The following is a 25,651-nucleotide window of genomic DNA, read 5'->3' as shown; positions in this document are numbered from 1 at the left end:
CCCCATTCGGCGCCAGGCCCTTAGCCCCGCCCCGGAAGGCGGAGCGTCGCATGGCGCATGCTCGGTGCCCTTTGTGTCCCAGGCTCGCTAGCTGGCGGGCGAGCGGCTGGCTCTGCAAAGGCCCGGCCGCTCCGAGTGTCTTGCCGCTTGCGCCTGCGGGGCCCGCCGTGAGGAGCAGCGGCAGCAGCAGCAGAGCGCCGCCAGCGCCGCCATGGTGAAGAGGCGGAAAGGCCGGGTCGTCGTTGACTCCGACACCGAGGACAGCGGCAGCGAGGAGAACCTGGACCAGGTGGGTGAGCCGAGCCGTGCTGGGCCCAGGGCTTCTCTCCGCGCCCGCCGCCGCCGCCGGGCTCGTTCTCCGTGGGTGGCTGAGGGGAGCTTTCGGGTCTCCGTCCCTCAGCGTCTGCGGGAGCGACGGCTTCGGCACCTCGGGGAGGGGCAGAGCGGGGCTCGCGTGTGGGGGCGATGGCGGGAGGGCTCTGGGCACCAAACGTGGGTGAGGAGGAGGCGCAAGGGGGGCGTGGAGCGGGTAGGTGCAGGGCTCCCTCGGAAGCAGGCAGTTCGCTGAGGTGCCCTGGAGGAGGAAATAATATCTTAAGGGTAAGGGGTTTTGTTGTTGTTGTTTTCCTCGTTGGTGACGGGACGGACCCCAGGTGGTGGGATGGGCAGACAACGATGCATATAGTCAGTGCCTGTAGCTCGGGGGCGGCTAGCCTGTGGTCCCCCCGGTGTTGCTGAATTCCCGTCAGCCCCAGCCAGCGGTCAGGGGCAGTGAGGGTTTTAGTCCAGCATCATCTGGACTAGCCATTGGCTAGTCACCCCCTACTAAATAGGACTCTCACCTGAATAGGACTCCTTTGTAACTCAATGGTGCTTGATGTTTTGAGGGATGGGGAATAGGTAGCCTACTGGTTTCTGAACCTCTTGCAACAAATCCATCTTAGTTCCTGTTTCCTGTCACTGAGAAAAGTCTCCCTCTGCAATGTCCGAGGTTCCCAGAGTGAGTGGTTTATTTCTGACATGCAGCCAGGCAGATGGAGAATTCTGCATAAGGTCTCTCTTAACTTTCCAAGCTTCACAGTCTTCTGTGTTTCATGTTCAGGCTTCCACAGCAAGATCCCTTTTGCCAGATTCTCTCCTTTGTGTGTCTCATCATTTTACTAGCCCCCCCCCCATACTTCAGCTCTGCTAATAAACATAATATCCATTTTCTCTGGCTTTTTGCAGGGTGGAATCCTTTCTGCTTGGTTTAGAGTGCAGGGGTCTGTCTTCCTCTCTAGAGGTTTCTGGAATCTAAACATTTAATGTCTCTTTTCTATGTGTCTTGGTGTATGCAAAGTGCATGGATTGTGAAAAACAAGCACACCAATACAACTTCATTTCTTGGTCAAGTAGGGCAGTGGTTTCAGCAGCAAAGCTGAAAATTCCATTTTCTGTAAAAGGCAGACCAAAAATTGAACAGGGTACAGAAGAGGAGGACACACCCAGTCCTTTTGTTTCTATCTTCTATTAAGATAATAATAAACAAAAGAGGTGTTCTGTTGCTCTTGAGCCCCTGCTTGGAAAGATCGTTTCGTGACCCGCACTCAGGTCGGAGCCGTAGAATTAGTCTTGTCGCTCAGAATATATTCTTTTCTATTCCTTATGGCGTCCCAGAAGAACAAGGAATAGCAAATTATTCTGGACCTCCAATTCCTGCCACATGCAGGAAGGTCAGACTATAGATGCTGAGGTTAATTGTGAAAGAAATTCAAGCAAGGATTTTCATGGCATTAGTTAATATCATGGAAACCTGTCTGCATTTCCTAATCTCTGGAGCAGTGGGGTTCATGTCTACCTAGATCTAAAAAAACTGTTGATCATATCTCCTTTGATACTTCAGACCAAAAGAGATGTAGCCATCACAATTTCATTCCTGGAGGAGAACAATAAATGCTTCATCTGAAGGTCCCAACAAACACCAGTTTTTCTGATGCAGAAGTGGTCAGATAAGATTTACACTTCCAAATGGGTGATCCTGACTAGGAGATTGTTGCCTCTCATGCTCCTTGTCCAGCTACAGGCTTCCATGATTGCTCCCTTTGACTTAGTCTCATGCCCTATTTCACACTTAGATGCAACAGTAGTTTCTCACTCTCGGCAGAATATGTGTAAGGAGTTACCCCTAGTCAGCCTCAATCTTCTGTCAACCAGTTGATCATCTGTGTTCCAGTTGATCACAAGCCCGTTCTTGTGTTGCCGCCTTCCAGACCTCTCATGGAGGAGCCACATGAAGAAGAGCCTCAGATTATGAGTGCAGGGTCCGAATCAGTTCATATGACAAGAGGTGGTCTTGAGGTATTGCAGTCCTGAGCCGTATAAGGCTTTATAGATGAAAACCAGCACTTTGAGGCAGATGAAGATGATGGATTTTGCAGAAATGGCGAAGCTGACAGGAAAAATCTGAAACCAGCATGATCAAGTATTCCAAAAGGACTGGAGTAAATTTATACAATATTAGAAAGATTATTGTAAGCAATTAACATCACTAGCAGGGTTGTCTGAAGACTTGTAATGAGAAATTTTCTACCTTTCTATATTTATTTAAATTTTGAGTCATTATGTAATGAGTACAGCCTACTTGAACTCGCAGCCTACTTGAACAGATAAGGCCAAGGACATCTGAAGTAACACAATGTAAAGCACTCATCCTTGAATTCATTGGAAACGTACCCTAGGTGTATACACTTAAGCTCTTTGCTTAAACCCAGATAGTTAATATTAGGATTATAGGTGGCTTAAGAAGCTGGAAAGGTAGAAATCAATGTACATTTCTTAACGAAAATGTGGTCTTTATTGTGCTGTAAATGTTAATATCATGTTTGCTGGTGAAGGTGTAAAGTTGAAACACATAGTTTTTAATAGAGATGCACATTTGGAAATACATTTGGGTGCCTTATGCCAATTTGTAAGCAAAACTGCACAGATGTTGTTGTCTGTGTGTAATGCAGTCATCTGATTGGCCATGGAAAGGAATAGCTGGTGGCAGTGGAGAGAGCTAAGGTGAGAAAATGGAGAGGAGGCAAATATTGGATATCTGGAAGTAGGAGAGGAGAACCTAGTTGACTGAAAGCTACTACAGTGGTACCTCGACTTACGAAGACGATCCGTTCCGCGGCCGTCTTCATAAGTCGAAGTCTTCGGTTGTTGAAGCGGCTGTTCTGCGCGAGGCGCGATTTCACACTTCTGCACAGGCGCAGAGTGCACGCACGGCGTAAATACTTCCAGGTTTGTCGACTTCGGAAGTCGAGTCGTTCAGATGTCGAGGTACCACTGTATTACTAATAATAATAATACAATTTTGTTTTGCATAGAGACTGATTTTGAACCTGATACCTGTGAGCAGATTTTTCATCAATTCCTCCTTCTGTGAAAAACTGTCCCTGAAAAACTGTTCCAGGGGGTTGGAGCATCTCCCCTTCCTCTTCTCCACTGGAATTGTCTGGTGGCTCTCAGTCCCTTCCATAAACAGGAGGAGCCCTTCTATTTATGGAAGGAATGTTGTGCATCCAATATACTGATTTTAACATCTCTAGGAAGCTGTAGATAGTGAGGAAACATTTGATATAAGAAAACCCCAGAATTTGGTGAGAAATATCAAACACCCAATAAATATTGCTTGATTTTGGTAATCAACATTTTTGGGCTTATCTGTTTTTCTGTATAGGCAGTAGCAGTACTGCTTTTTAGGATTTTTGTTATATAAAATAGTGCTTAAGCATTTTGCTATCCAGTGATTGCTCTTTTGTGCACCAAGCCCTACATGGCATTAAGCATATAGTTTGGGTGCTTTTTATTCTAATTTAAATAGCAATTGTGGGGGTGGATTGGGGTTGTAGTGGTGTTGGGGTATATTTTTCAACATATTCCTGTGGTGCAATCCTGCTGAAAATCCCCCTTCTCTGGCTGCTGTTTACATCTGGTGGGAAGCTGCCATTGGCATCAATATGTAGTCTGACAGCTGTTACTTTGAAAACAACAGCATGCAACACCACGTGCTTCTGATTTTCTTTCAGAGGAAAGGAAGATATTTTATTTATTCATTGAGAAGCTCTCTTCTCCATGCCAAAATTATCACTGTGCTGTTTATGTTTGGGAAAATGTGTATGCAAATAAAGGATTGTGATGTTAACCTTCCAAGCGCTTCATTAATATAAGCCAACGTATCATATTTTGGGGTTAGGTACTGCTTGTAGCTTACATCTAGCATTTAAAAGAGAAATTCTGATTTTACTATCAAGTGCTAGAACTTTGTGGGTAATGAAACTCCAATATTATCTCACTTCCATTTTGCTCACTTCTATAGTTGCTTGAAAACTGTGGGTCTTTCTAAACTATTAAGAATTCACAGTATAATTCATATGGTAGAAGTTGGCACAAACAGAGTGAGTAATAGATAGACCATTATTAGCCAGAAGAAAATGTGAAGCATCTTTCCTTAGCAGGGGAAATGTCAAATCCTTACAAAGGATTTTCCTTCTTGCATATTGGTACAGTCTTGCTAAGACAGTGGTCCAGTTAAGATATTTTGCTACCTGCTTTTTCAGACCATGGTTTAGCAATTGGGAGCACACCACAGCATTGCAGACTTAATTGCCCACTCCCACCTACATTCTTCCTCACACCCTCATAAGTGTTTACAATGGTTTGCCCGGAATAATTTGTTTGAGAGCAATTAATAGTTAATGGTGACTGTAGTTCAGAGGTCACAGAAAACTAACCAGGAAAGGGAGGTGGAAGAAAGTGTATGAGCCCAGGAAAGGGGGAGAAGCAAGCCTGCAAGGCACTTCTGATCACCAAACAAAGTTTGTTGATCACATAGCATGGCATCTGAACCAAGCCTCTTTGATAATTAAAACACATCTTTTAGGTAGCAGGTTCTACTGAAAATTCAATGCATGTTTTTCACTTCCTGTTTTTTTAAATAGCAAACTCACTGATACTTATAAATCCATCTTCCCTGTAGTGTGCCTTGTTCACTGGAGTGCTCCCAGTGGTTGAAATTGGGATGGCTGGAAGGTTTACTTTACACCTCTGGCCTCCTGTGCCAGCCAATGGCCTAGTTAGCATGTCACACTAAGCCACACCACAGCTTAGTGGTGGGCCTTGGAGCAGAGATTGCAGCTGCTTTGCTTTCCTGCAGCTGAATTAAGTTGCGATTTGGCAGAGCATGTTGTCAGGCATACTTTTTTCCCCTCTCCCCAAAAAACCCTATCAATTAACCACAGGACGGCTCATAGTTAGCCTGTAGAGAGCTAAACCATGAGTCTAGGTTTGGATGACACACTGAACCAAACCAGGGCTTAGCTCAGCACAGCATCAGAATGACCAGGAAGGAGCAAAGCTGCCTGTATCATCTCCTAGAGCCAAACACCTATGTGAACTAGGCCATTGGGATATGTAGAATTCTGTAGAGATCTGTATAGCTGTTTGACTGTTGAAGTTACATGTATGAAGCCCTCCCATGTAGTAAGTTGTTACTTAGGGGAGCACTCCAATAAGCAAATGTTCTAATGTGACTCATGGGTGTCCTCACTGTCTGAGGACTGAATGTGGCCCCTGATGCCTTTTTAGGTAGCCTTTGGCAACACTTTATGCCCCCCAAAGCCCTCACACTGCCTTTCCAAAGCCAGGTAAGCTGGGTTTGGGGAAAGAAGTGTGAGGACTCTGACAGGGTCCTAGAGTCCTCCGTCCTCCTTTCCAAAACCTTGTTAGCACTTTCCCAGCTTTGGAAAGGGCTCTAGGACCCTGCCAGATCCTTGCACTTCCTTCCCAAAGCCTGGCGCCCTTGTGACAAGGCAGAGTGTGGTGTGCGGGTTCCGTGTAGAAGTATTCTAGTAGCCCACTTGGTATGAAGTTGGACCACCCTGGTCTAAGGACATGGATTCATGTGTAATATATTTTATAATGGGTCCACCTGTTTGCATTTATTATATTGACTTTTTATGTACAGTATTAAAAGTGGACTGCAACAATTCTGTCAAATTGACAAATGCGTACACTTAAATTCACCAAATAACCCAGAGCCACAAATGGAGCACAGCGTAAGAAGCATGTGATTCTTTAACACTTTTCTGAAATAACATTTTTACACATTTCCTAGTAGTTTGTACGGTCAGGCACCCATGGACTTTACTTAGGAAGGAGTTCAGAGGAGCTGGGTCACAAGAGAGAAAGCCCTGCTTGTATGCATGCGAAATTTGTTTTTTAATGGTTTGTACAGCGGATTACAAAAGGGACCCAGGTGGCGCTGTGGTTAAACCACTGAGCCTAGGGCTTGCTGATCAGAAGGTCGGCGGTTCGAATCCCTGTGACGGGGTGAGCTCCCGTGGCTTGGTCCCAGCTCCTGCCAACCTAGCAGTTTGAAAGCACGTCAAAATGCAAGTAGATAAATAGGAACCGCTACAGTGGGAAGGTAAACGGCGTTTCCATGTGCTGCTCTGGTTTGCCAGAAGCGGCTTTGTCATGCTGGCCACATGACCTGGAAGCTATACGCCGGCTCCCTCGGCCAATAATGCGAGATGAGCGCGCAACCCCAGAGTCGGTCACGACTGGACCTAATGGTCAGGGGTCCCTTTACCTTTTACAGCGGATTACACTGTGTGATAATATTGGTACTTTAAGGGACAGCATATTAAAATCGATGAGGTTGATGGAGAAAATTATGGTGAAAATTGTGTCTCTAATAGGGTTAGAGTCTTTTCATTTTAAAAGTAACAGTATATTTATTCTTCTACCAGGAGCTCCTATCACTTGCCAAACGGAAACGTGGTGACTCTGAGGAAAAAGAAGCACCTGCTAGTAAGCCTACAGCATCTTCAGATTCTGAGACTTCAGACAGCGATGTGGAGGTAAGCTTTTCTACAAGAATAAGTGGATTGCATCAAATCAGTGTGGATTCTGCAATATAAATATGTATTATAATCTGGGCTTCTCTTATAGTTTGTCCTATCTCCTGTAAAATTAACTTGTTACGCTTGTGATTGTTTGGGAAATCCTCAGCCTTGCCACATGATTCTCTTCATTTCTCCTGTGATACAGTGGACAGTCGGAGGTTCTAAAAACAAAAAGAAAGTGAAAACTGGGAAAGCAGAGAAAAAAGGAGCCATGAAGAAACAGATGAACAAAGCAGCCTCATCAGGCAGCTCTGATAAAGAAAGCTCAGCGGAGAGCTCAGCACCTGAAGAAGGTAAGACCATGTCAGTAATGTGGGTGGTTTTCTTTAGGCACTCATTTTCTGTTGGGCTTAGATTGATTTTCCAGGTCAGATTATTTTTATATTTGCAGTAGGCTATGCTGAAGTACTAAAAGCATATCTAAAACACTGATTTGCTTGTTTAATGTTTCCTGTCACTCTACATATTTAGACATAAAGGGCAAGAAAGGGACAATGGTTTTAGCCTTCCGTAATAAGATACCAGTAATTTTATTCTCCTGGTCTGTTCTAATAATTTATTCCTCCCTCTAGAAATCTGGTGTGGGATTCATCTAATGCAGGCATAGGCAAACTCAGCCCTCCAGATGTTTTGGGACTACAACCCCCATCATCCCTGGCCACTGGTCCTGTTAGCTAGGGATGATGGGAGTTGTAGTCCCAAAACATCTGGAGGGCTGAGTTTGCCTATGCCTGATATAACGAATCTCATTAGATCTTATTAGAGTCTCCCAATCTTCTGTGCAAGAATTGGGAGAACCTTCAGAACAGTGTGCAGAGGGGGGCAATATTTAATTCCTCCCCTAGTGTCTTGGACCATTCTATAGTAATCAGCCGCTTGCTATTGTCTATGAGACCGCTCCTTTATTCTGTGCACTGGAGGTGAGAAATCTGTGGTCCTTCAGGTCTTGTTGGACTCCCATTATCCCCAAACAGCATGATTAATGGTCAGAGTTGACAAGTTTTTCTTTCCCTTAAGGAATGTGTTTCATTTACCATTGCTGTAACCTACTTTGAACCCTTAGAGTAGAACAAATAATACATCTGAATGTGGCTTTGGGATTCTCAGTATGTAATCTTTCTGACATTCTTAGACCTTTGGGCTGTACCTGTACTTTTTGCCTAAAAGAAACTTTCTTTTACAATCTTGCAACTCCATCCTATGCAGAGGCCCACATACTCTATTAATTTTACTTTATTAAGGAGTAACAAAAGATGTAATAATGTGTATGTATTTTCTCCTTGCATAGTCAAGGTTTGTTAGTGATACTTGCTACTTTCTCACAGGTATGTGTACATGGCATGCTCCAAAGTAGTAAAGGAAAAGACAGGTACCTGCCTGAGGAGCTTAGAATACAAAGTTAGATGGTAATGGGGAGAAGGGGAAGCAGAAGTAACAAGGAATGTATGCAGGCAAATGTCCTTGGTCTTTATCTGGAGTTCTGCAGTTGACTCAGCAGAGTGGATTCTTTCTGTTTTGTTTCAGGTGAAGTATCTGACTCTGAAAGCAATAGCTCTTGTTCCAGCTCAGACTCTGATTCATCTTCAGAAGATGAGTTCACTGATGGCTATGGGGAGGACCTCATGGGTGATGAAGAGGACAGAGCTCGGCTAGAACAGATGACAGAAAAGGAGAGGGAGCAGGAGTTGTTTAATCGGATAGAGAAGAGAGAGGTTCTAAAGAGGAGGTGAGGTTTATGATTAAAGGCTAACTTAAATAACAATTTCAGTGCTCTCTACATATGCAACACACACCCTCATGTCCGTATTTCTAGTAAGTGTGCTAGTTTTCATTATGGTCAATGCCTACTTGTGCTCAGTATTGGTTGGATACCTGCAAATCATTTCCCAGCTGCCTTTTGGTTTGTTTGTTTTTTTTAAAGGACAGAAATGGAGTTAATGCAGATTACAAAATTATCCTTTGCAGGGTGCAAGAAATTGTCAGAATGTGTTGTTTTTGTTTCCTACCTATATTAGATATAGATACACACTACACACACATATGCATATACATATAAAAACAAAAACAAATAGTGTCATACCACCAAATCTCCAACCTACTGAAAATTAAATACAGGAAGATTATAGAAAAAATTACACTGCCCTCAATAAAAGTGGTTTTCAATTCTATTTAAAATAATTATATTTAAATGCATTTAAAGATGATCTGCTTTTGCTAGGAAAAGTAAAAAATGAATTCTACCTGTTTCAGGCCCAACTTCTGACTTTCCAACTCCTAGGAAAAATCAAATGGTCACTTTCTGTAGTTTGCACAGCATAGGTCCTGCCCCCCAGGCTGTTCTTACAGTCTAGTATGGAACCGAGCAGCATGGAGAGTTTCAGTTGCAGCATGCAATGCAACTCATTTGCAGAATTTCATTTGCAGCTGTTCGGATTTCAGTTTCAAGCAAAATCCTGGTCAGATAAAGCTTGCAGTTTCTAGGCATAACCAAACAACTTTTGTTCTCACCGTGCTAAATCTGACTGCAGGACTGAGCTTCTGATGTATACATTTCAAATTCAGTAGGTCCTGAACTTAACTTGGTTGTTAGTTTGGTGGACGCCTCTGTACATCTGTCTGAACTCTTCCCACTGTACTAGAGTAGTCATGCTTTAAAATGATCAATCCCATCAACTCAAACACTTAGGCTTACCTGCCAGCTTCTAGATCTGATATTTTGCTTTGAAACTGAGCAACAAGTCGCCTAATTTTGCCAGTAATTTGCCTAGTCTGTGACAGTAATGAGTGGACATGTTTTTCACCCACCTTTAGTGTAACTATTATTACAGTCTATTCCTGCTTATAATTCTCTTGCTTTAGAGCAGTGATGGGAAGCCACTATTCAGATTCATCCCATAACTAGAGCTGGGAGAGAAGTGGTGATGGTAAAAAAAAAAGGCTGTTGAAAGAGACAAAATATATGTCTCTCTGCATCCAGCTCCTGCCTCACCCACTTTTGGGCTTTAGTAACTGCCATCTCTAGCCCCACTCACACACACACACACACACACACACACAATCTATGCTGCTGTCCCCCAGGAAATGGAATTGTTGGCATACAAAAATGGCTTACCACCCCTGCTTTAAGAGTTTTTTTAATCTATTATAATATTTCATCCTCCCTTGACTTCTAATGATGTGTGGAAGTGACTGCAGGCTCTTACTCATTTTTCCCTTGTTTTGAGCCCAGGTTTGAAATAAAAAAGAAATTAAAGACAGCAAAAAAGAAAGAAAAGAAAGAGAAAAAGAAGAAGCAAGAGGAAGAACAGGAGAAGAAAAAACTCACCCAGATCCAAGAATCCCAGGTAAGAACATAGCGAACTCACTTTACCAGGTGATAACAAATACCTAAAACCAGGTTTCTGTGATTTGAAATCACTCAGATTCTAGTTCATTATGCACCTTCATCGTAACCAAACCAGATTAAATAATGGTCTCAATGAAAACTGAACAGGAGCAGTGTATTTTGGTCTTGTCTTCCATTATTCCTTATTTAGGTAGCAGTCCTTTGGTAAACCATTTCTAGGCAGTACCTGTGTTGTAATGTTGTAGCAAAAAGAAGGCTCATATGGCATTATAAAGGCTAACAGATTTATAATCAATAAATCTGAGGTGCAGTTATTTTGGGGCATAAACTCTAGTAGCTATTAAAGAGGTGGCTATGTGTTTCCATAGGTAATGTCACACAATAAAGAGCGACGGTCAAAGCGAGATGAAAAATTGGATAAGAAATCCCAAGCCATGGAAGAACTGAAAGCAGAAAGGGAGAAAAGGAAGAACAGAACAGGTTAGTTCAAAAGCCTATGAAAAGGATCTATTGTGGAGTACATTTCCGGTTAAAGAATGTGGGTGTTTTTTGATGCCCAGGGACAACACTCTTTACAGAGCCTTGATTTGGTTTAACTGTGGAGGGAGGCACAGTGCATTGCTACCATATTCCCACAAATTTCCTGATTACTTTTTATTCAGTGACTTTACATGCCGTTAATTCGTATGTTCATAGTAAGTGATAGACTTATGCCCTAAATATCAGGCATAGGCAAATTTGGCCCTCCAGATGTTTTGGGACTACAACTCCCATCATCCCTAGCTAACAGGACCAGTGGTCAGGGATAGTGGGAGTTGTAATCCCAAAAAATTTGGAGGATTGATGCCTATGCCTGCTCAATTTGAACTAAAAGGTTTCTCCAATGCTCATTACCAAAGCACCCTGATCATATAGGGACTAGGCACAAACTACGCAAAAGTTTTATTCTTTCCTGAATGTCATTGGCTGGTGATACTGATATTTCTGTTAAGATTTAATTTGTGTTTTTCCGGATATGACAGGATGGTCAGGAAATCTTCCAGAGATCAATCTTCTGCCCACTCTTGGATTAGAGCAGGCATCCCCAAATTGCAGCCCTCCAAATGTTTTGGCCTACAACTCCCATGATCCCTAGCTAAGAGGACCAGTGGTCAGGGAAGATGAGAATTGTAGTCTAAAACATATGGAGGGCCAAAGTCTGGGGGTGCCTACATTAGAGCATCTGATTTTGTGAGCTTCCTGCACTTGAAAACGATATCCCAAAAAGGAAGCAATGTTCATTCTTTAACATGGCTATAGCCCTTCACATATTGCTGCACTCCTTTCCCCTTAACTAACAACCAAGATGTTGGGGGTTTTATGCATCAGTGACACACACAGTGGAAGTAGACTATTTGACAGTTAATCAGGCTACTCTTTTCAAAGCACATTACTTGGAATTATTTGTATGTGCTATAGATTTGCAGACTTCTGATGTTAACATTTAGGGAAAACCTTGTTTTTATTTTATTTCCTCTTATAACTTCATCTAATAACCATGATGTAAATGTAAATACAAATGAAAACTGTTATCCATCTTGTATTGGGATATCTGTCTGGCTCACACCCTTCATCCATGGATCCCAGAGTAGGATATATTGCATAGTTACAAAACATCAATTACATAAAAATCAGTGTTGTTCATGCTGTGTTTTGTCCCTAGCAGCTAAGTTTTTAAAAGGCAATGGGTACAAAACTAGTAAATGTTCTTTGTTGATGTTTTGTCTTGCAGCTAATGCCAGAGCAATCATATGTGGGCAGTTCTTCAGATTTAATGGACATCAGTAAATTAGCATTCACAAGTGAACATAATACACCTGTGTTGCTTTGAACAGCAGTATGTCCTAATAACAGCTCCTTAATAGTGTCTCATCAGAAGGTGCACAGATGGCAATATATCTAGCATCTGTCTCTGGAATCCACCAGAGTTCAGAGTGTGTACACATTTTACTAATTCAGAATTCATATAAGGAGACAAGCAAATTGCCAGTGCATATGTACTAATTTTTGTATGATTGTGTTGAAGAGCTGCCCATGTAAATCTAACATGTAATTTATTTCTAAGGTTTACAGTGGTACCTCGGCTTACAAACAGTCCCATTTACGAACGCCTCTGTTTACGACCGCCGTGGACCCGGAAGTGTTTACATCCGGGTTCCGCGGCATCGGATGCACAGACGCGATTTGTGCAGCTCGCGCATGCGCAGAAGCGTGCCTTTAGGGAGCGAACGCCTCCGTTTATGAACACCTCCATGGAACAGATCGCGTTCGTAAACCGAGGTTCCACTGTATATTCAAGATACATACTGAAGTAAGATGTGGTAGATGAATAGCAATCTCCTTTACTCAAATGCAGTAATCAGTAAAGCTTAATTTGAGCCAAAAAGAATTTAGCCATGCTTAGCCCTGGAACTCAGCTTGGAAGGGGAAAAAATTGTGAATAGGGCTCACAGCATGTGCTCCCTTGAGGTAATACCTGGTTAGACCCTTACTTATTTTAACTAAAGGAGTCACTGGTCGAGGAAACTGAACAGAAAAGAATTATGTCATTTTTCTTTTGTAGCTGAGTTGCTTTTAAAGAAGCAGCCATTAAAAACGAGTGAAGTTTACTCAGATGATGAAGAGGAAGAAGAAGACGATAAATCTAGTGAGAAAACTGATCGTTCATCCAGATCTTCATCTTCGGATGAGGAGGAAGAGTAAGTACTGAAATAATGCTTGAGGGCAGTGAATAAAGCTGTATACCTTTCATAGTATTCTGTGTGGGCTATGCTTGTTTTCATCTTATGAGAGCCAGTGTGCTGTAGTACTGTAGTTAGAATGCCTGTCTAGGACTGGGGAAGCCCACTTTTGATATTTCAGGCACACTGGGTAACCTTTGGCCATTCACTACCTGTCAGTCCAATCTACCTCACAAGATCATTGTGGGGATCAAATGGAAGACAGGAGAACCATTTGGACCACCTTGAACACGTTAGCATAAAGGTGAGATAACTGGCTTTCACTTGCTTGCTTTCCCAATAAAAACTCCCCCCATCCGTTTTTAAAGAACCATTTAAAATATTTTACTGCAAGGGTTTTGCTGAAGTTTTGTTTAAAGTGAAGGGTTCCACCAACGCAAAAATAAATTGAGAACCACTGTGTTAATATGTGGATTTTGCTGAGTGTGACATTCTTGTTCTGTTTGAATATTTCCTCCTGTGTCATGCTAGGAAAGAAGAAATCCCTCCAAAATCACAGCCAGTGTCCTTGCCTGAAGAACTGAATCGGGTTCGATTATCTCGACACAAACTAGAGCGATGGTGTCACATGCCTTTCTTTGCCAAAACTGTCACTGGCTGCTTTGTGCGCATCGGCATAGGAAACCACAATAGCAAGCCAGTTTACAGAGTGAGTATATCCTTGATCAAACCTAATTCCTGTTGACACCAGAAACAGCAAGACACTGTACAAATATATGGTGAAGGGAAAGCGGGTAATTACACAACACAATATTAGTTATGAAACCCTTTTACTTATCCCACCATGCTGTCCTCTTTTTCTTTATAAATACCAAGATCTATAGAATCCCTTGTTTAACAAGTGGAATGGACAATACTGTCAGAATGCATTCCCTGATGCAGTTCCCTGTGCACCCCAGAATCTGTTTCAAAAGGTTGGGAGACCCTCCGGAGCAGGGGGGGGGCGAACCAAAGGAGTACAGCAGTGAGGAGAGGAAGGGGAATTTCTCCTGCCAACCTAGCAGTTCGAAAGCGCGTCATAGTGCAAGTAGATAAATAGGTACCACTCCGGCGGGAAGGTAAACGGCATTTCTGTGCGCTGCTTTGGTTCGCCAGAAGCGGCTTAGTCATGCTGGCCACATGACCCCGAAGCTGTACGCCGGCTCCCTCGGCCAGTAAAGCGAGATGAGCGCCGCAACCCCAGAGTTGTCCGCGACTGGACCTAACGGTCAGGGGTCCCTTTACCTTTACCTTTACTGTGAAATTAGCTTGCACCTGTTACATTGGGTCCAAATTTAACCATCTGCCAACAGAAGGTTTTTGATTCCGCAGAGGAATGCAGCTGATAACAATGAAAATGAGTATTTTTGCATACCCCCAGTGCTCTGGAGCGTCCTCCGACCTGCAGAGGGAAGGGGGATTCAGCAAAAGTCCTCATCTCCTTTCCATTGGTGGGAGAATCTTTTGAGCAGAACTTCTAAGGGAATACACGCACCACTAGGAACAATTCTTGATCCAAGCCATTGTAATTTAAATGTTGCCATTATACTTTGTTTGTGAGATAAGGCCTAATTGCTTCAGAAACGAAGAACACCATTGCAGATGTGCCAGTAGGCATGGCATTTTGTTCCAGCTCCATCTAGATGCTCCTTAAGTCTGCGTCCTCTTGACTCCTTTCCCCCTCCATTAGAAAAAGAAAAAGTATGTATGGAAGTATTCATCCTTTTTCACTTTATATTCATTTATATAGGTGGCAGAAATAACAGGTGTTGTAGAAACTGCAAAGGTTTATCAGCTTGGAGGTACCAGGACAAACAAAGGGTTGCAGTTAAGGTAAGACCTACTCCATTATTTTGAGAGTGTGGTATATGAGAGGTGAATGCCAGAATACTTCTATCCTTAAGTAGTAGGAAGCTGATAAATTGCTGTCAGGAGATTGAGCACAGGGGGGTTTATCCAACGAAGTTGTTCCATTTGCACAAGGACTTCCTCTTGTGCAACAGAATTCACAGGACGCTCTCACTGAAGGATGGAGGGGAGGCAATTTTTGCCTATTCCTTTTTTCCCTTGTGCTCTTTGAAATACTTTTCCAGAGACTTCAGAGACCCTCAAAGAGGTGGCTTGAGGAGCAAAAGGGAAATCTGTGAAAATTGCTTTCTCCATCAGGACCTTCTGCTGGATTTCAGGCCTCCAGTATTAGAGATATGGAAAAAATGGAGCGTCCAAACAAACATTTGAGTGAAACTGAGTGAATGTATACCAACGTTTCCCCCTTCACCATTGCTATCAAATTTATAATGTGTCTTCCTGTAGCAAAGACAGAATTGGCGTAACATACTCACTATACAGAGATATAGTTAGTAGTCAGGTATAAATGCACTTTATATCTGTCTCCTGCTGCCCTGTCCTTGGGAAGGTGCTGTAGAACGATGGCTCCTTTTTTCCTTCTCTGTGCAGGCATGGCAGTGACCAGCGTGTGTTCCGCTTAGAATTTGTCTCCAATCAAGAATTCACAGAGAGCGAGTTCATGAAGTGGAAGGAAGCTGTAAGTATTTCCATTTTTCCAAACGGGAGTGTTGACGAATTTTTCGCTAGACAAATGGATTTTGCGATCGGAGGTTGCCTCACAAGACGACGAGGTTTTCTATGGCTGCCGCTTCGTCTTGCGAAGCGTGGCCATAGAAAAACAAACCTCCGACTGCAAAGTCCAGCGTGCAGCGAAAAATTGCCAGGGCTTTTTGCCGCCTGCCTTCCCCTTGACTTGGGGAAGGCAGGCGGCAAAACACCCCCACACCGCCGCACTTCGGCTCCAGGGTTCAGAGCCGAAGAGCAGCGGTGCAGGGGCTGCGAAGGCTGTGTGCCAGGCAGCTGGGGAAAAGCAGCCCCCGCACTGCCACACTTCGGCTCCGTCCCCCAGAGCCTAAGTGCAGCGGTGCGGGGGCTTTTCGCTTTCACACCCCCTGGCTTCGGCTCCAGGGGACGGAGCCGAAGCACGGCAATGCGAAAGCCCCCGCACAACCACGGGCTTTTTGCCGCCGCACTTCGGATCTGTCAGGGGGGGGAGGGAGGAACGGAGGATCCTATGGGTCCTCCATTCTTCCCTCCCGCAGCCCGACAGATCCGGCCTTTGGCTCCGTCGGGCGGGGGGAGGGAAGAACGGAGGATCCGCCAAAGGCTGGATCTGTCGGGCGGCGGGAGGAGAGTAACGAAGGAGGAGAAAGGGCTGCTTTCTCCCCGTTCGTTCCTCTCCCCTCACCGCAGACAGCAAGGAGAGCTGCCTTCCAGGGAGCCAAGCGAACAAGCGCCGCCACTGCCGCCAGTCCCTGGAGCCCATAGGAACGCATTAATTAACTTTTAATGCGTTCCTATGGGAAACGGTGCCTCACAAGAAGAATTTTTCGTTGGACGAATTGACCGTCGGAACGAATTAAATTCGTCTAGCGAGGCACCACTGTACTCTGACGCTATTTCTCTTCTTAACATCTAGATGTTTTCTGCCGGGATGCAGCTACCCACACTAGATGAGATAAACAAGAAGGACGTGTCTATCAAAGAAGCCCTCAACTATAAATTCAATGACCAGGACATTGAGGAGGTAAATGAAGAAAATGTACTTTTGAGCTGAACCCATACAATTGAAGGTTCACAATGGAAAGGTAGGTGAGCTCTTAGATGTTCTCAGATGCAAGATTCTAATTTTGTAAAGATAAGATGGGTTAGACTTCCTGTTTGGGTTGGGAAAGACATCGTATTGGAAAAGACTGTTTATATTGGGAATGGGAAACCTGTGGCCGCCCAGATTTTGTTGGACTCACATCAGCCCAAAGCGGCAGCACCAGTGGTCAAGGATGATGAGAGTTGTAGCCCAAAAATGTTTGGAGGTATATGGATTCCCTATCTCTGGTTCTTATCCTATTTTAGTGTTGTTTGCATATCACAGTTACTCTACTTAGTTCAGATTTGCAAAAGTTAGATCACAGCACAAGTAGGACTTGTATTCTGTTGTGAGTAAGGAACTAAAGACTAGGTTTGTAGGGGAGGAGGAGAGGTGGGTTACTGTTTTTTAGCATCTGCCCACAGGAGAAATTAGTTGTGCTCTGCAGTGCTTGCCACACGTAATCATGTAACAACAAAGATAGACTGCAGTTACTCTTGATAGATTATTGTGGGCTAGTGGACATGCAGTCAGTGTGTTAACATGATGGAATAAATTTTAAAATGCTTCTTTACTATTCTTGTACCATGTAAATACAGGCTAGGAACAAAAATTTCAGCAGGCCAAAAAGTGAGTGATATAGGACCTTAGCCCAGCTTGTCAAGGCTTGAATAGAGTGAGCCAGAGCAGCTTTTTCATAACTAACCATCAGTTAGCCTGCCTTTCATAATGTCCCCATTGTGCCTTTGTAGATTGTAAAAGAGAAAGAAAGGTTCCGGAAAGCACCACCAAATTATGCCATGAAGAAAACACAGCTACTAAAAGAGAAGGTAAAATATGGTGACACTGGGAAATGGCTCCTAAAATAATTTCTTGCAAGATTAAGGCCACCTTGAGTGCTGATCTTTTCAATATATGTTTCAGTAATATTGCTTAGCTTGTTTCCTGAGGGGGGAAAAACCAGTATCCCCTTTATTGCTGAGAATCCTTTATAAAGATTGACACAACTTGTTCAAATTTGATAAGTGCACTAACTGTTGCTTCTCTTGCCTTGAGTCAGATCCCTATTGATCCTGAGGTATAATATATTCTTAAGAAAGAAAGCACATAACCAATTGAACTAACAACATAATAACCTCATAGTTTTTAATCAATTCACATAGATGATGCTACGACAATGGTTCATTCCTAACAAATAATTATTTTTATTAAAGGCCATGGCAGAAGACATGGGAGATCAGGACAGAGCAAAACAGATTCAAGACCAGCTTAATGAGTTAGAAGAGAGAGCAGAGGCCTTGGATCGCCAGCGAACGAAAAATATTTCAGCCATCAGGTTCGTACCTCATCTATATATATTAAAATGTTCCCACTGCGTGCGCGGATGTAACACCCTTCCTCCATAACCGCTGAACCAAATTGCATCAAATTAGGACAAAGCATACCTTGCCCATCAGGGAGGGATCTGGCATAATTCCCCCCCTCCAAAAAAAGCACACCTTTCATACCTAAAATAATGATTAAACACAAAAAGTGGCGCGCAAATTATACATCACCAGCAGAAGCTTTGAAGACTCCAGCAGCATCCAATAGAAAGGCAGATTGCACACTGTCACCAGCAAAAGCTCTGAAGGGCGGCGCCAAATAATGATGTCATCAACCGAGCAACTGAAACCACCAAGGTGGCCATTACCAGACAACTGGTGTCGGGGCCAAGGAATGGAGATAGAGGGCGGAGGCCTCAGCTCGCATTTAAGCCAAGGCCGACAGACTAGGCCTCGTCTCTACTTTAAAGCCTACAAACTAGGGCTCTGCTCTACTTTACAAACTAGGCCTCGGCTCTGCTTTACAGCCCACATACTAGGCCTCAGCTCTAATTTACAGCCTACAGATTAGGCCTCGACTCTACTTCACAGACTATGCCTTGCCTCTACTTTACAGACTAGGTCTCAGCTCTACAGCCCTTTAAATACTATCCCGAATGGAGCCCTGGGTGTGGGGTGGTGGTGAGGGGCCGGATGGGAGTAAACACAGGGATGAGACACAACCACGGGGGGGGGGGGAGGAAAAAACACGTAATCCAGGGCAAAACGGACACATCCTCCCCCTTTCCTGGGCATAGCTGTCAAGTTTTCCCTTTTCTCGCGAGGAAGCCTATTCAGCATAAGGGAATTTCCCTTAAAAAAGGGGAGAACTTGACAGCTATGACCCTGAGGCAGGCACAGCAACGCGTCATGGATCATCACAGGGTGGGGGCAGCCACAGGGATAACTCACAGCAACGCGTGGAAGGGTCAACTAGTATTTAATAATTGTCAAGGGAACAGAAAACCAGCAATACTGTTTTTGTGACCAGTATTGATCACTGCTGTTATCTCAGAGTGATCTTGTTAATTTTCCATCTGGACAGAATCTGCCACTTTTCAGGGTTCAGAATTTATCTCTCATTTCTGCCATTTCAAAAAGAAAGAGAAAGTGACTTCTAGAAATACAGCTTGTTGAGACCCTGAATTTCAGAGTTCCTTTCTAATATGTGAGGTAATGAAATACATGCACCTTTTCTTTTCTTTTTCTTTTGTTTTGCAGTTACATCAATCAGAGGAATAGAGAATGGAACATTGTGGAATCTGAAAAGGCTCTAGTGGTGAGTGATGTTGATAGTGCAAAGAAGGCAAAATATATTGTCATGGGAAAGAAAGATGGCTCTCTGAACTCTCTGCTGCTTTTTATGATGACATATAATTTTATGGACAGCCATACCATATTGCCATTTGTTGTTGCTGTTTAGTCATTTAGTCGTGTCCGACTCTTTTTGACCCCATGGACCACAGCATGCCGGGCACTCGTATCAAGCAATAACATGCAACTATACTTGAGTGGCACTGTTGGGATAAAGTAACTTAAAACCTGCCTGCTGAAAAGGTCCAGTCCATTTACAAAAGCAGGAGCAGGAGAAAAATAGCATTTGCTGGAGGCTGACTTCCCCTGTCAAACAAATTTTCCTGTCCGGGATGATGAAAGGGCTACAGTGGCCATTGGCTTTTAGTGGCACTATATAACTGTGGTTTGAAACTGTCTCAGCCAGGAAAGCTTTATGATTGTTAAGAGCCTAGGGTAGGGGAAAACCTATTGATAGAAGACAAGGGAAATGTTTAGCACTCTAGTTTGTAGTTGCACCCTCCATAGGCATGTTTTCTCACCCTTCCCAATCCTGTCTTGCATATGTATGTATGTATGTATGATAAACGAGGAAGATAATGTTTTTTCCCAACATACTCACTTGGGACTCCTACACATGGAAGGTGTCTTCAACTTGTTTTTAAAGCTTCCATTTGTGAATTGCTCAAGCAGTATTGGCACCTGCAGTCCTGCTTTAGCTTTCTGATAAGTTGTGGGGTGGACAAATTGTTCTCACTATGAACCTAAGAGAAGCCCTGCTGGATCTGACTAAAGGCCCACCTAGTCCAGTATCCTGTTTTCTAGCAGCCCAAAACATGCAAGCAGGACACAGGTACAATAGCTCTCTCCTTGTTTCCAAGGCGCTGCATTTGGAGATATGCTGAGGAAAGCATAAGACAAAACAGGACTGCATGTTTCATATTTTTCTCTGCAGGCTGAAAGCCACAGTATGAAAAACCAACAGATGGATCCCTTTACTCGACGGCAGTGTAAGCCCACAATAGTCTCCAACGTAAGTAAAATGCAGAGAATGGACAGCAATCGAGAGCAGGGCAAGCTATTCACATATGGAGGTGTTAGAGAGAGAGAGAGTTATCTAGATGCTGCAATGTAAGGTGTGGATCACTGAAAATGTATCTAGAAGAAGGCAGCACTGTAGTCTATTGCCCACCACAGGAGAACAGTATATTCATTTCCTGTTTCAGCAGAGTGCTGTATTGGTGTGCAAATCCCATTTTTATAGCTGAAGCAGAGTATTTCTGTAATGCATGGAAAATCGCTAAAACCATTTGGAAAGATAGTGTATACGTTTCTAACTATACGTTTATTGAGTTGTGGGATATGGATAGGTAAAGGTAAAGGACCCCTGACAGTTAAGTCCAGTCGCGAATGACTCTGGGGTTGTGGCGCTCATCTCGCTTTACTGGTCAAGGGAGCTGACGTTTGTCTGCAGACAGTTTTTCCGGGACATGTGGCCAGCATGACTAAGCAGCTTCTGCCGAAACCAGAGCAGAGCACGGAAACACCGTTAACCTTCCCGCCAGATAACCTACTTATCTACTTGCACTTTGACATGCTTTCGAACTGCTAGGTTGGCAGGAGCTGGGACCGAGCAACGGGAGCTCACCCCGTCACGGGGATTTGTTTACACCACAGCGCCACCTGTGTTGTGTACATGGGATATATTAAGGGTTCGGATTCAGCTAATGAGTCCTCTCAGTGGAAGCTCCACTCAGGGACTTCCACTTGTACAATGGGGTTTCCCCCTCCCTTTCTGCACACTCCACCCCTGAAATTGGTTTTGGGAGGTCAGGAAAAAAAACCCATAACAGTGTTGAGGAATGAGGTTTGTTCCAATTGGCAAGCTAAAATACTTGTGCTGATTAGAAGAGTATTACCTTTAATACCTCCCTTTATATGCATACTTGTTCCTGCATGAAGAGAGAAATGTTAGCTTGTAAATGGTCAAGTCCATTGTTCAACCTGACATTAAATTTCTTCCTTTGTCACAGTCTAGAGATCCTGCTGTCCAAGCTGCTATTCTTGCCCAACTTAATGCAAAATACGGATCAGGTGCATTGCCAGATGCTCCAAAGGACATGAGCAAGGCAAGTTCCCTCAATGTTTTGCTGTTGCATATGCTTCTATCATGTAATCCTTACCTTTGGAATTGCTACCATGTGAAATAGTCACATTTTAAACCTCAAGCTGTGTCTAAGAATAGACTGTGGTCTACAATGGAACCTTTCAGACACTATAGCCAATAAAGCATGGTTGGGTAACCTTCTGTGTTACTTGATATTAAAAGATGTCTCTTGTTTCAGAGTCAGGGAAAAGACAAAGATATGAATTCAAAAACTGCCAGTGACCTCTCAGAGGATCTCTTCAAAGTGCATGATTTTGATGTGAAGATTGATCTCCAGGTTCCCAGCTCAGGTAGGTGTGCCTGTCCCTCAGGGAATGAAAGGTAAAGGTGGTAGAAAAGGAAAAGAGTTTTAGGTGCCACCTTGCAAAAAAAATTAAAAATTAAAAAAATAGGGTGGTTTTCCAAAAAATCCAAAGCATGCGAATGGAAAATACTCAAACTTTGTGCATCCCGGCAGAAACTACAAGCAGCCATAACTTTGAAAAGGTGAACTTCTGTTTGTAGAGCTGTTCTTATTCTGGTTAATGTAGCTTAAAGAACCAGAAACTTCAAAAAGTGCAGCTTCTATTTCCACTGGGGAGCTGGTTTAAAGTTGAGAGAAGCCACCATTGCCACTGCATCTGAGGAGGGCTCTGCTGTACTGTAGGAACTGGAAGTTTCTTAGGTCTGTCTTCTGCTCAGTGTCTCGGGGGCAGGCAGAACTCTTTCTTTTGCTTACGTTGCACTGCTGGCACCACATTAATAATCATGGCTATCCTCTGTAGAAAGCTTGCAGAGTTAATGCACTACCTTGAGCCTGATTGTTTGAAGAGAGCCATGCACCTTGCTGAGTTACACACCTAGTATGTGTGCCTTATTTCCCAACAGAGTCCAAAACACTGGCTATCACCTCCAAGGCTCCCCCAGCAAAAGATGGCGCCCCCCGGCGATCACTGAACCTGGAGGACTACAAGAAAAGGCGGGGGCTTATTTGAGCAAACCCCACTCTCTGCTGCTTCTGATCCTGCATGCTACATGATATCCCGCCCTTTATTTTCTTCCCTCCCTCTTCAGTTTGCCCTTCGGGGTTGGAGCAGCAACAGAGCTGGGAAGAGACTCTTTAAAATTGCCAGCCATCTGTAATATAAATCATTGACTCTTTACTGTATAGACCTCCATTTCTTGCCCTTTTCTGCCACCCACAAATATGGATCCATGCTATTTTTAGTTTTGTTTATTAATACAGCTATTTGGAATTGGCTGTATGTATTCAGTGTTAACCTGGAGTCTGGATTTCTGCAGGAATCTATTGGTGGCAGAAGCAGTGTTGGCACTTGGCTGTCTCAACCACCACAAGCAAGGAAAATTAAACCGTGGCACAAGACCTCTTGTGAAGGTCGCCTGCACTTTTTTCCTCGTCTTCTCTCCCTTTGCTCCTAGCTGTGGAGAAGGGTATATTTACGAACTGGTTTAGGTTGAAAGTGTACATTTTTGTGGGGGTGGGTGGGTTGTGTGAATTTTTTTCAGATAGTTTTTTTAAAAATCGATTTTCACCTGCAGTAAATTTGTATCTGTCATGGTTCTTTAAATCTGTCTTGAATTTCTACCAGCTATATTTGAGCATCCAAAACAGCAGGGGCAATTTAATAAATGTGATTTTATTTTATTATTTTATTTTATTTTTTACGAACAGGGATCCTGGCTGACAATAGCTGTGTAACTTGACACTGTTCCTTCACACAGACTTAGAAAAACCCCATCCCTCGTCTTCCCCCCAGTCACTGTCTTTGTAAAGCAGTAGTATTTGTGCCCTTGAATTTCCTGCTACAGGTAGGTGGGGCAGTTTTATCATTCCTGTCCACTACTTGGATCTCTTCCCCACCCACCCCAAAAATCCCACAACAAACCATGTAACCTTTTGATCTTTCATTTTGCACCCTTACCAAATTGCCTTTTCTAGCCAGAAATTCTTTTTTTTTATCTGCCTCCCGTTTATTTTTTTATTTTAATCTTGTTCTGCAGAATGGAAAGCGTACAGTAAAAAAAATTGAAATATAAGAGGGCAGTTAATTTGACCTATATGTAACTGGTACAACGTGTGCAGCTGAACTCCAGCACAAGGATTGTATGTATGGAATGTCTGAATAGGAAAAAGATGACTGCTTGATAATCACTCAGGTGTAAAGATCGAAGTGTAAATAAATGACATTTTATCAAAGAGCTCTTCAAAATGAACTACCATGGATTATACTAGGACTGTGCATACATTGATGAACGTTAGTGATCTGTCGGATCATGCCAGTGCCTGTGCTGGAAAAGTGCCCTAAATAAGGATGCTTTCCTGACGCTGGATTAAAGGGAGAAATCCAAACACACGTGAAGCGTTCTTAAGCAGGCCCAGAATACGTTTGCTCACATCAGAATAGAAGTTTGAGTCTTGTGGCTGTGATCTGGGGGATCCTTATTGATGCTTTAATCTATTTCTTCCTTGATTCCTTATTTAAGATTAGGGAGACACACACCTGTGTAAAACCTGATGAAATGAAGAGGAGGAACACACAGTCCTCCTCCCAAAGTGGTTCTCGTCAAGTTGTGTAAACTTTGTGACTTTATTTACTACATACTCCATAGCTTCACAGACTATTGTGTAAATATGTAATCATTTTGTTTTTCTGCCTTTTTTCTAGCTACTTTTCTCCAGCGCTTGTGGACTTTTATATTGACATACATGCTTCTAACTTTTTTTTAAAGTGGATTTCTAGAATCTGCCAATGTATGTTTGGGGAGCCATCATGATATGCTATGTAGATATGCATCTCTATCACTCGTTTTTCTTTGTCAACAACATTATCCGTAGTAGCCAGTCTCCCTAATACCAACATTTCTGATGTAGAGAGATAGTAAGGTCCAAAACTCTTTAACAGAGTTCTGATTGCCCACCAATATTTGGAAAGCTATGGCATAGGAGCAAGGAAAGAGCCGGCAAATGTTAAACTAACGTTCTTATGATCCCTCCTAATTATCATGGCAGTCTGCAGCAGAAATGCACTTCCTGACGTTGGGCTTCATAATCAGAGTACGGAAGGCCTCCCTAAGTTGTAAATAATGTATCAGTTTATCCTTTCCAATTGGGTTACAGGAGTTGATCAAATAAAACACTGTGGAATTCTTAGGACACAAGTGAATGAGGTCGCCATCCTCATGTATCCCCTCCTTACCAAACTTAGAAGAGGTTCTCCTTTCACACAGGTAATGGACGATTCCTTGTCACCTTGTGTTTTTTTTCACTTGAGAATAATGCATTGAGGGAGTAATATTTTTTCTGGGATAGCTATGGAACTAATTGTGTATGAAGGTGTAATGTTTTCTCTTTTAAGTGCATGTGACAGTGAGTGGCGACAACACAGGCTCATTGGGAGGGATGGGTTTATTTGCTTTAATTCATTGTCTCGGCAGCATTCGTTACAAATGTATAGACTTCTATAAATAAACTTTGGTTGGTTTTAATAAAGCTGCTCATGTTTCATCCTTTGCTGTAAGGTGCTCGGCAGACCTCGAGCAACACAACTCGGGAGTCCAGACTACTCGTCATATAGTTGCCACAAAGCTTTTCAAATCCACTTTGAGCTTTGTCTCTGGTTGAGTATAAAAGAAATCATTGTACTATTTCTAAGGTTATTTTGACAGAGAGCGATTAAGATTAGATGGAAACGCTTGCTTGAAGTTCAGTTCTGTTTCAGAAGCACAAACAGATGGAATTCCTGTTGAAGGAAGGGCAAGATTAAAATGCAGTTAAAGTAAATCCCTGGGTGGGCCTTACATTTCTCTCTGAATGCTGGCCTTGTAAGCTGTGGTGTTCATTCATTCATTCATTCAAAAACTTGTATCCTGTAAAAATCTTTCAGGATTGCTAATGGTTCACTTGTCACATTGCTGTGGCATGCCAGTGTATTGACGCAATTTGTAAAGAACAGCTAAGGCAAGTACCTTACAATCACTTGATACAAAAATATCAGTGCAACAAGTAAAACAAGTTAAATTCAAAGTCCTAGCAAAGCAGCAGCGGCAGCATTATACTGGGCCTGTGAAAAATAGGCATATTAGTGTCACTCTCTACTGCAGCTTCTCAGCACACCTCAAATGGGACTGTTGT

The 25,651-nt window shown here is 43.2% G+C and overlaps 1 protein-coding gene across 1 annotated transcript; it reads left to right on the top strand.

Moving 5' to 3' along the window:
• Nucleotides 1-73: 73 nt before the first annotated feature.
• On the top strand, nucleotides 74-25,009 carry RTF1 (RTF1 homolog, Paf1/RNA polymerase II complex component). The gene is made up of 18 exons (XM_035111703.3): nucleotides 74-289; nucleotides 6,780-6,890; nucleotides 7,081-7,228; nucleotides 8,460-8,661; nucleotides 10,165-10,279; nucleotides 10,650-10,761; nucleotides 12,884-13,019; nucleotides 13,533-13,710; nucleotides 14,791-14,873; nucleotides 15,498-15,585; nucleotides 16,528-16,635; nucleotides 17,448-17,525; nucleotides 17,910-18,031; nucleotides 19,281-19,338; nucleotides 20,308-20,385; nucleotides 21,386-21,481; nucleotides 21,698-21,809; nucleotides 22,387-25,009. Exons 1-18 carry the CDS (start codon nucleotides 212-214, stop codon nucleotides 22,491-22,493), a joined length of 2,010 nt encoding a protein of 669 aa, XP_034967594.2. The 5' UTR covers nucleotides 74-211; the 3' UTR covers nucleotides 22,494-25,009.
• The last annotated feature ends 642 nt before the right edge of the window (nucleotides 25,010-25,651 follow it).

This window comes from Zootoca vivipara, chromosome 1 (genome assembly GCF_965207765.1).
Source record: "Zootoca vivipara chromosome 1, rZooViv2.hap1.1, whole genome shotgun sequence".
NCBI lineage: Eukaryota > Metazoa > Chordata > Lepidosauria > Squamata > Lacertidae > Zootoca > Zootoca vivipara.
This window is presented reverse-complemented; position numbering and strand designations above follow the sequence as displayed.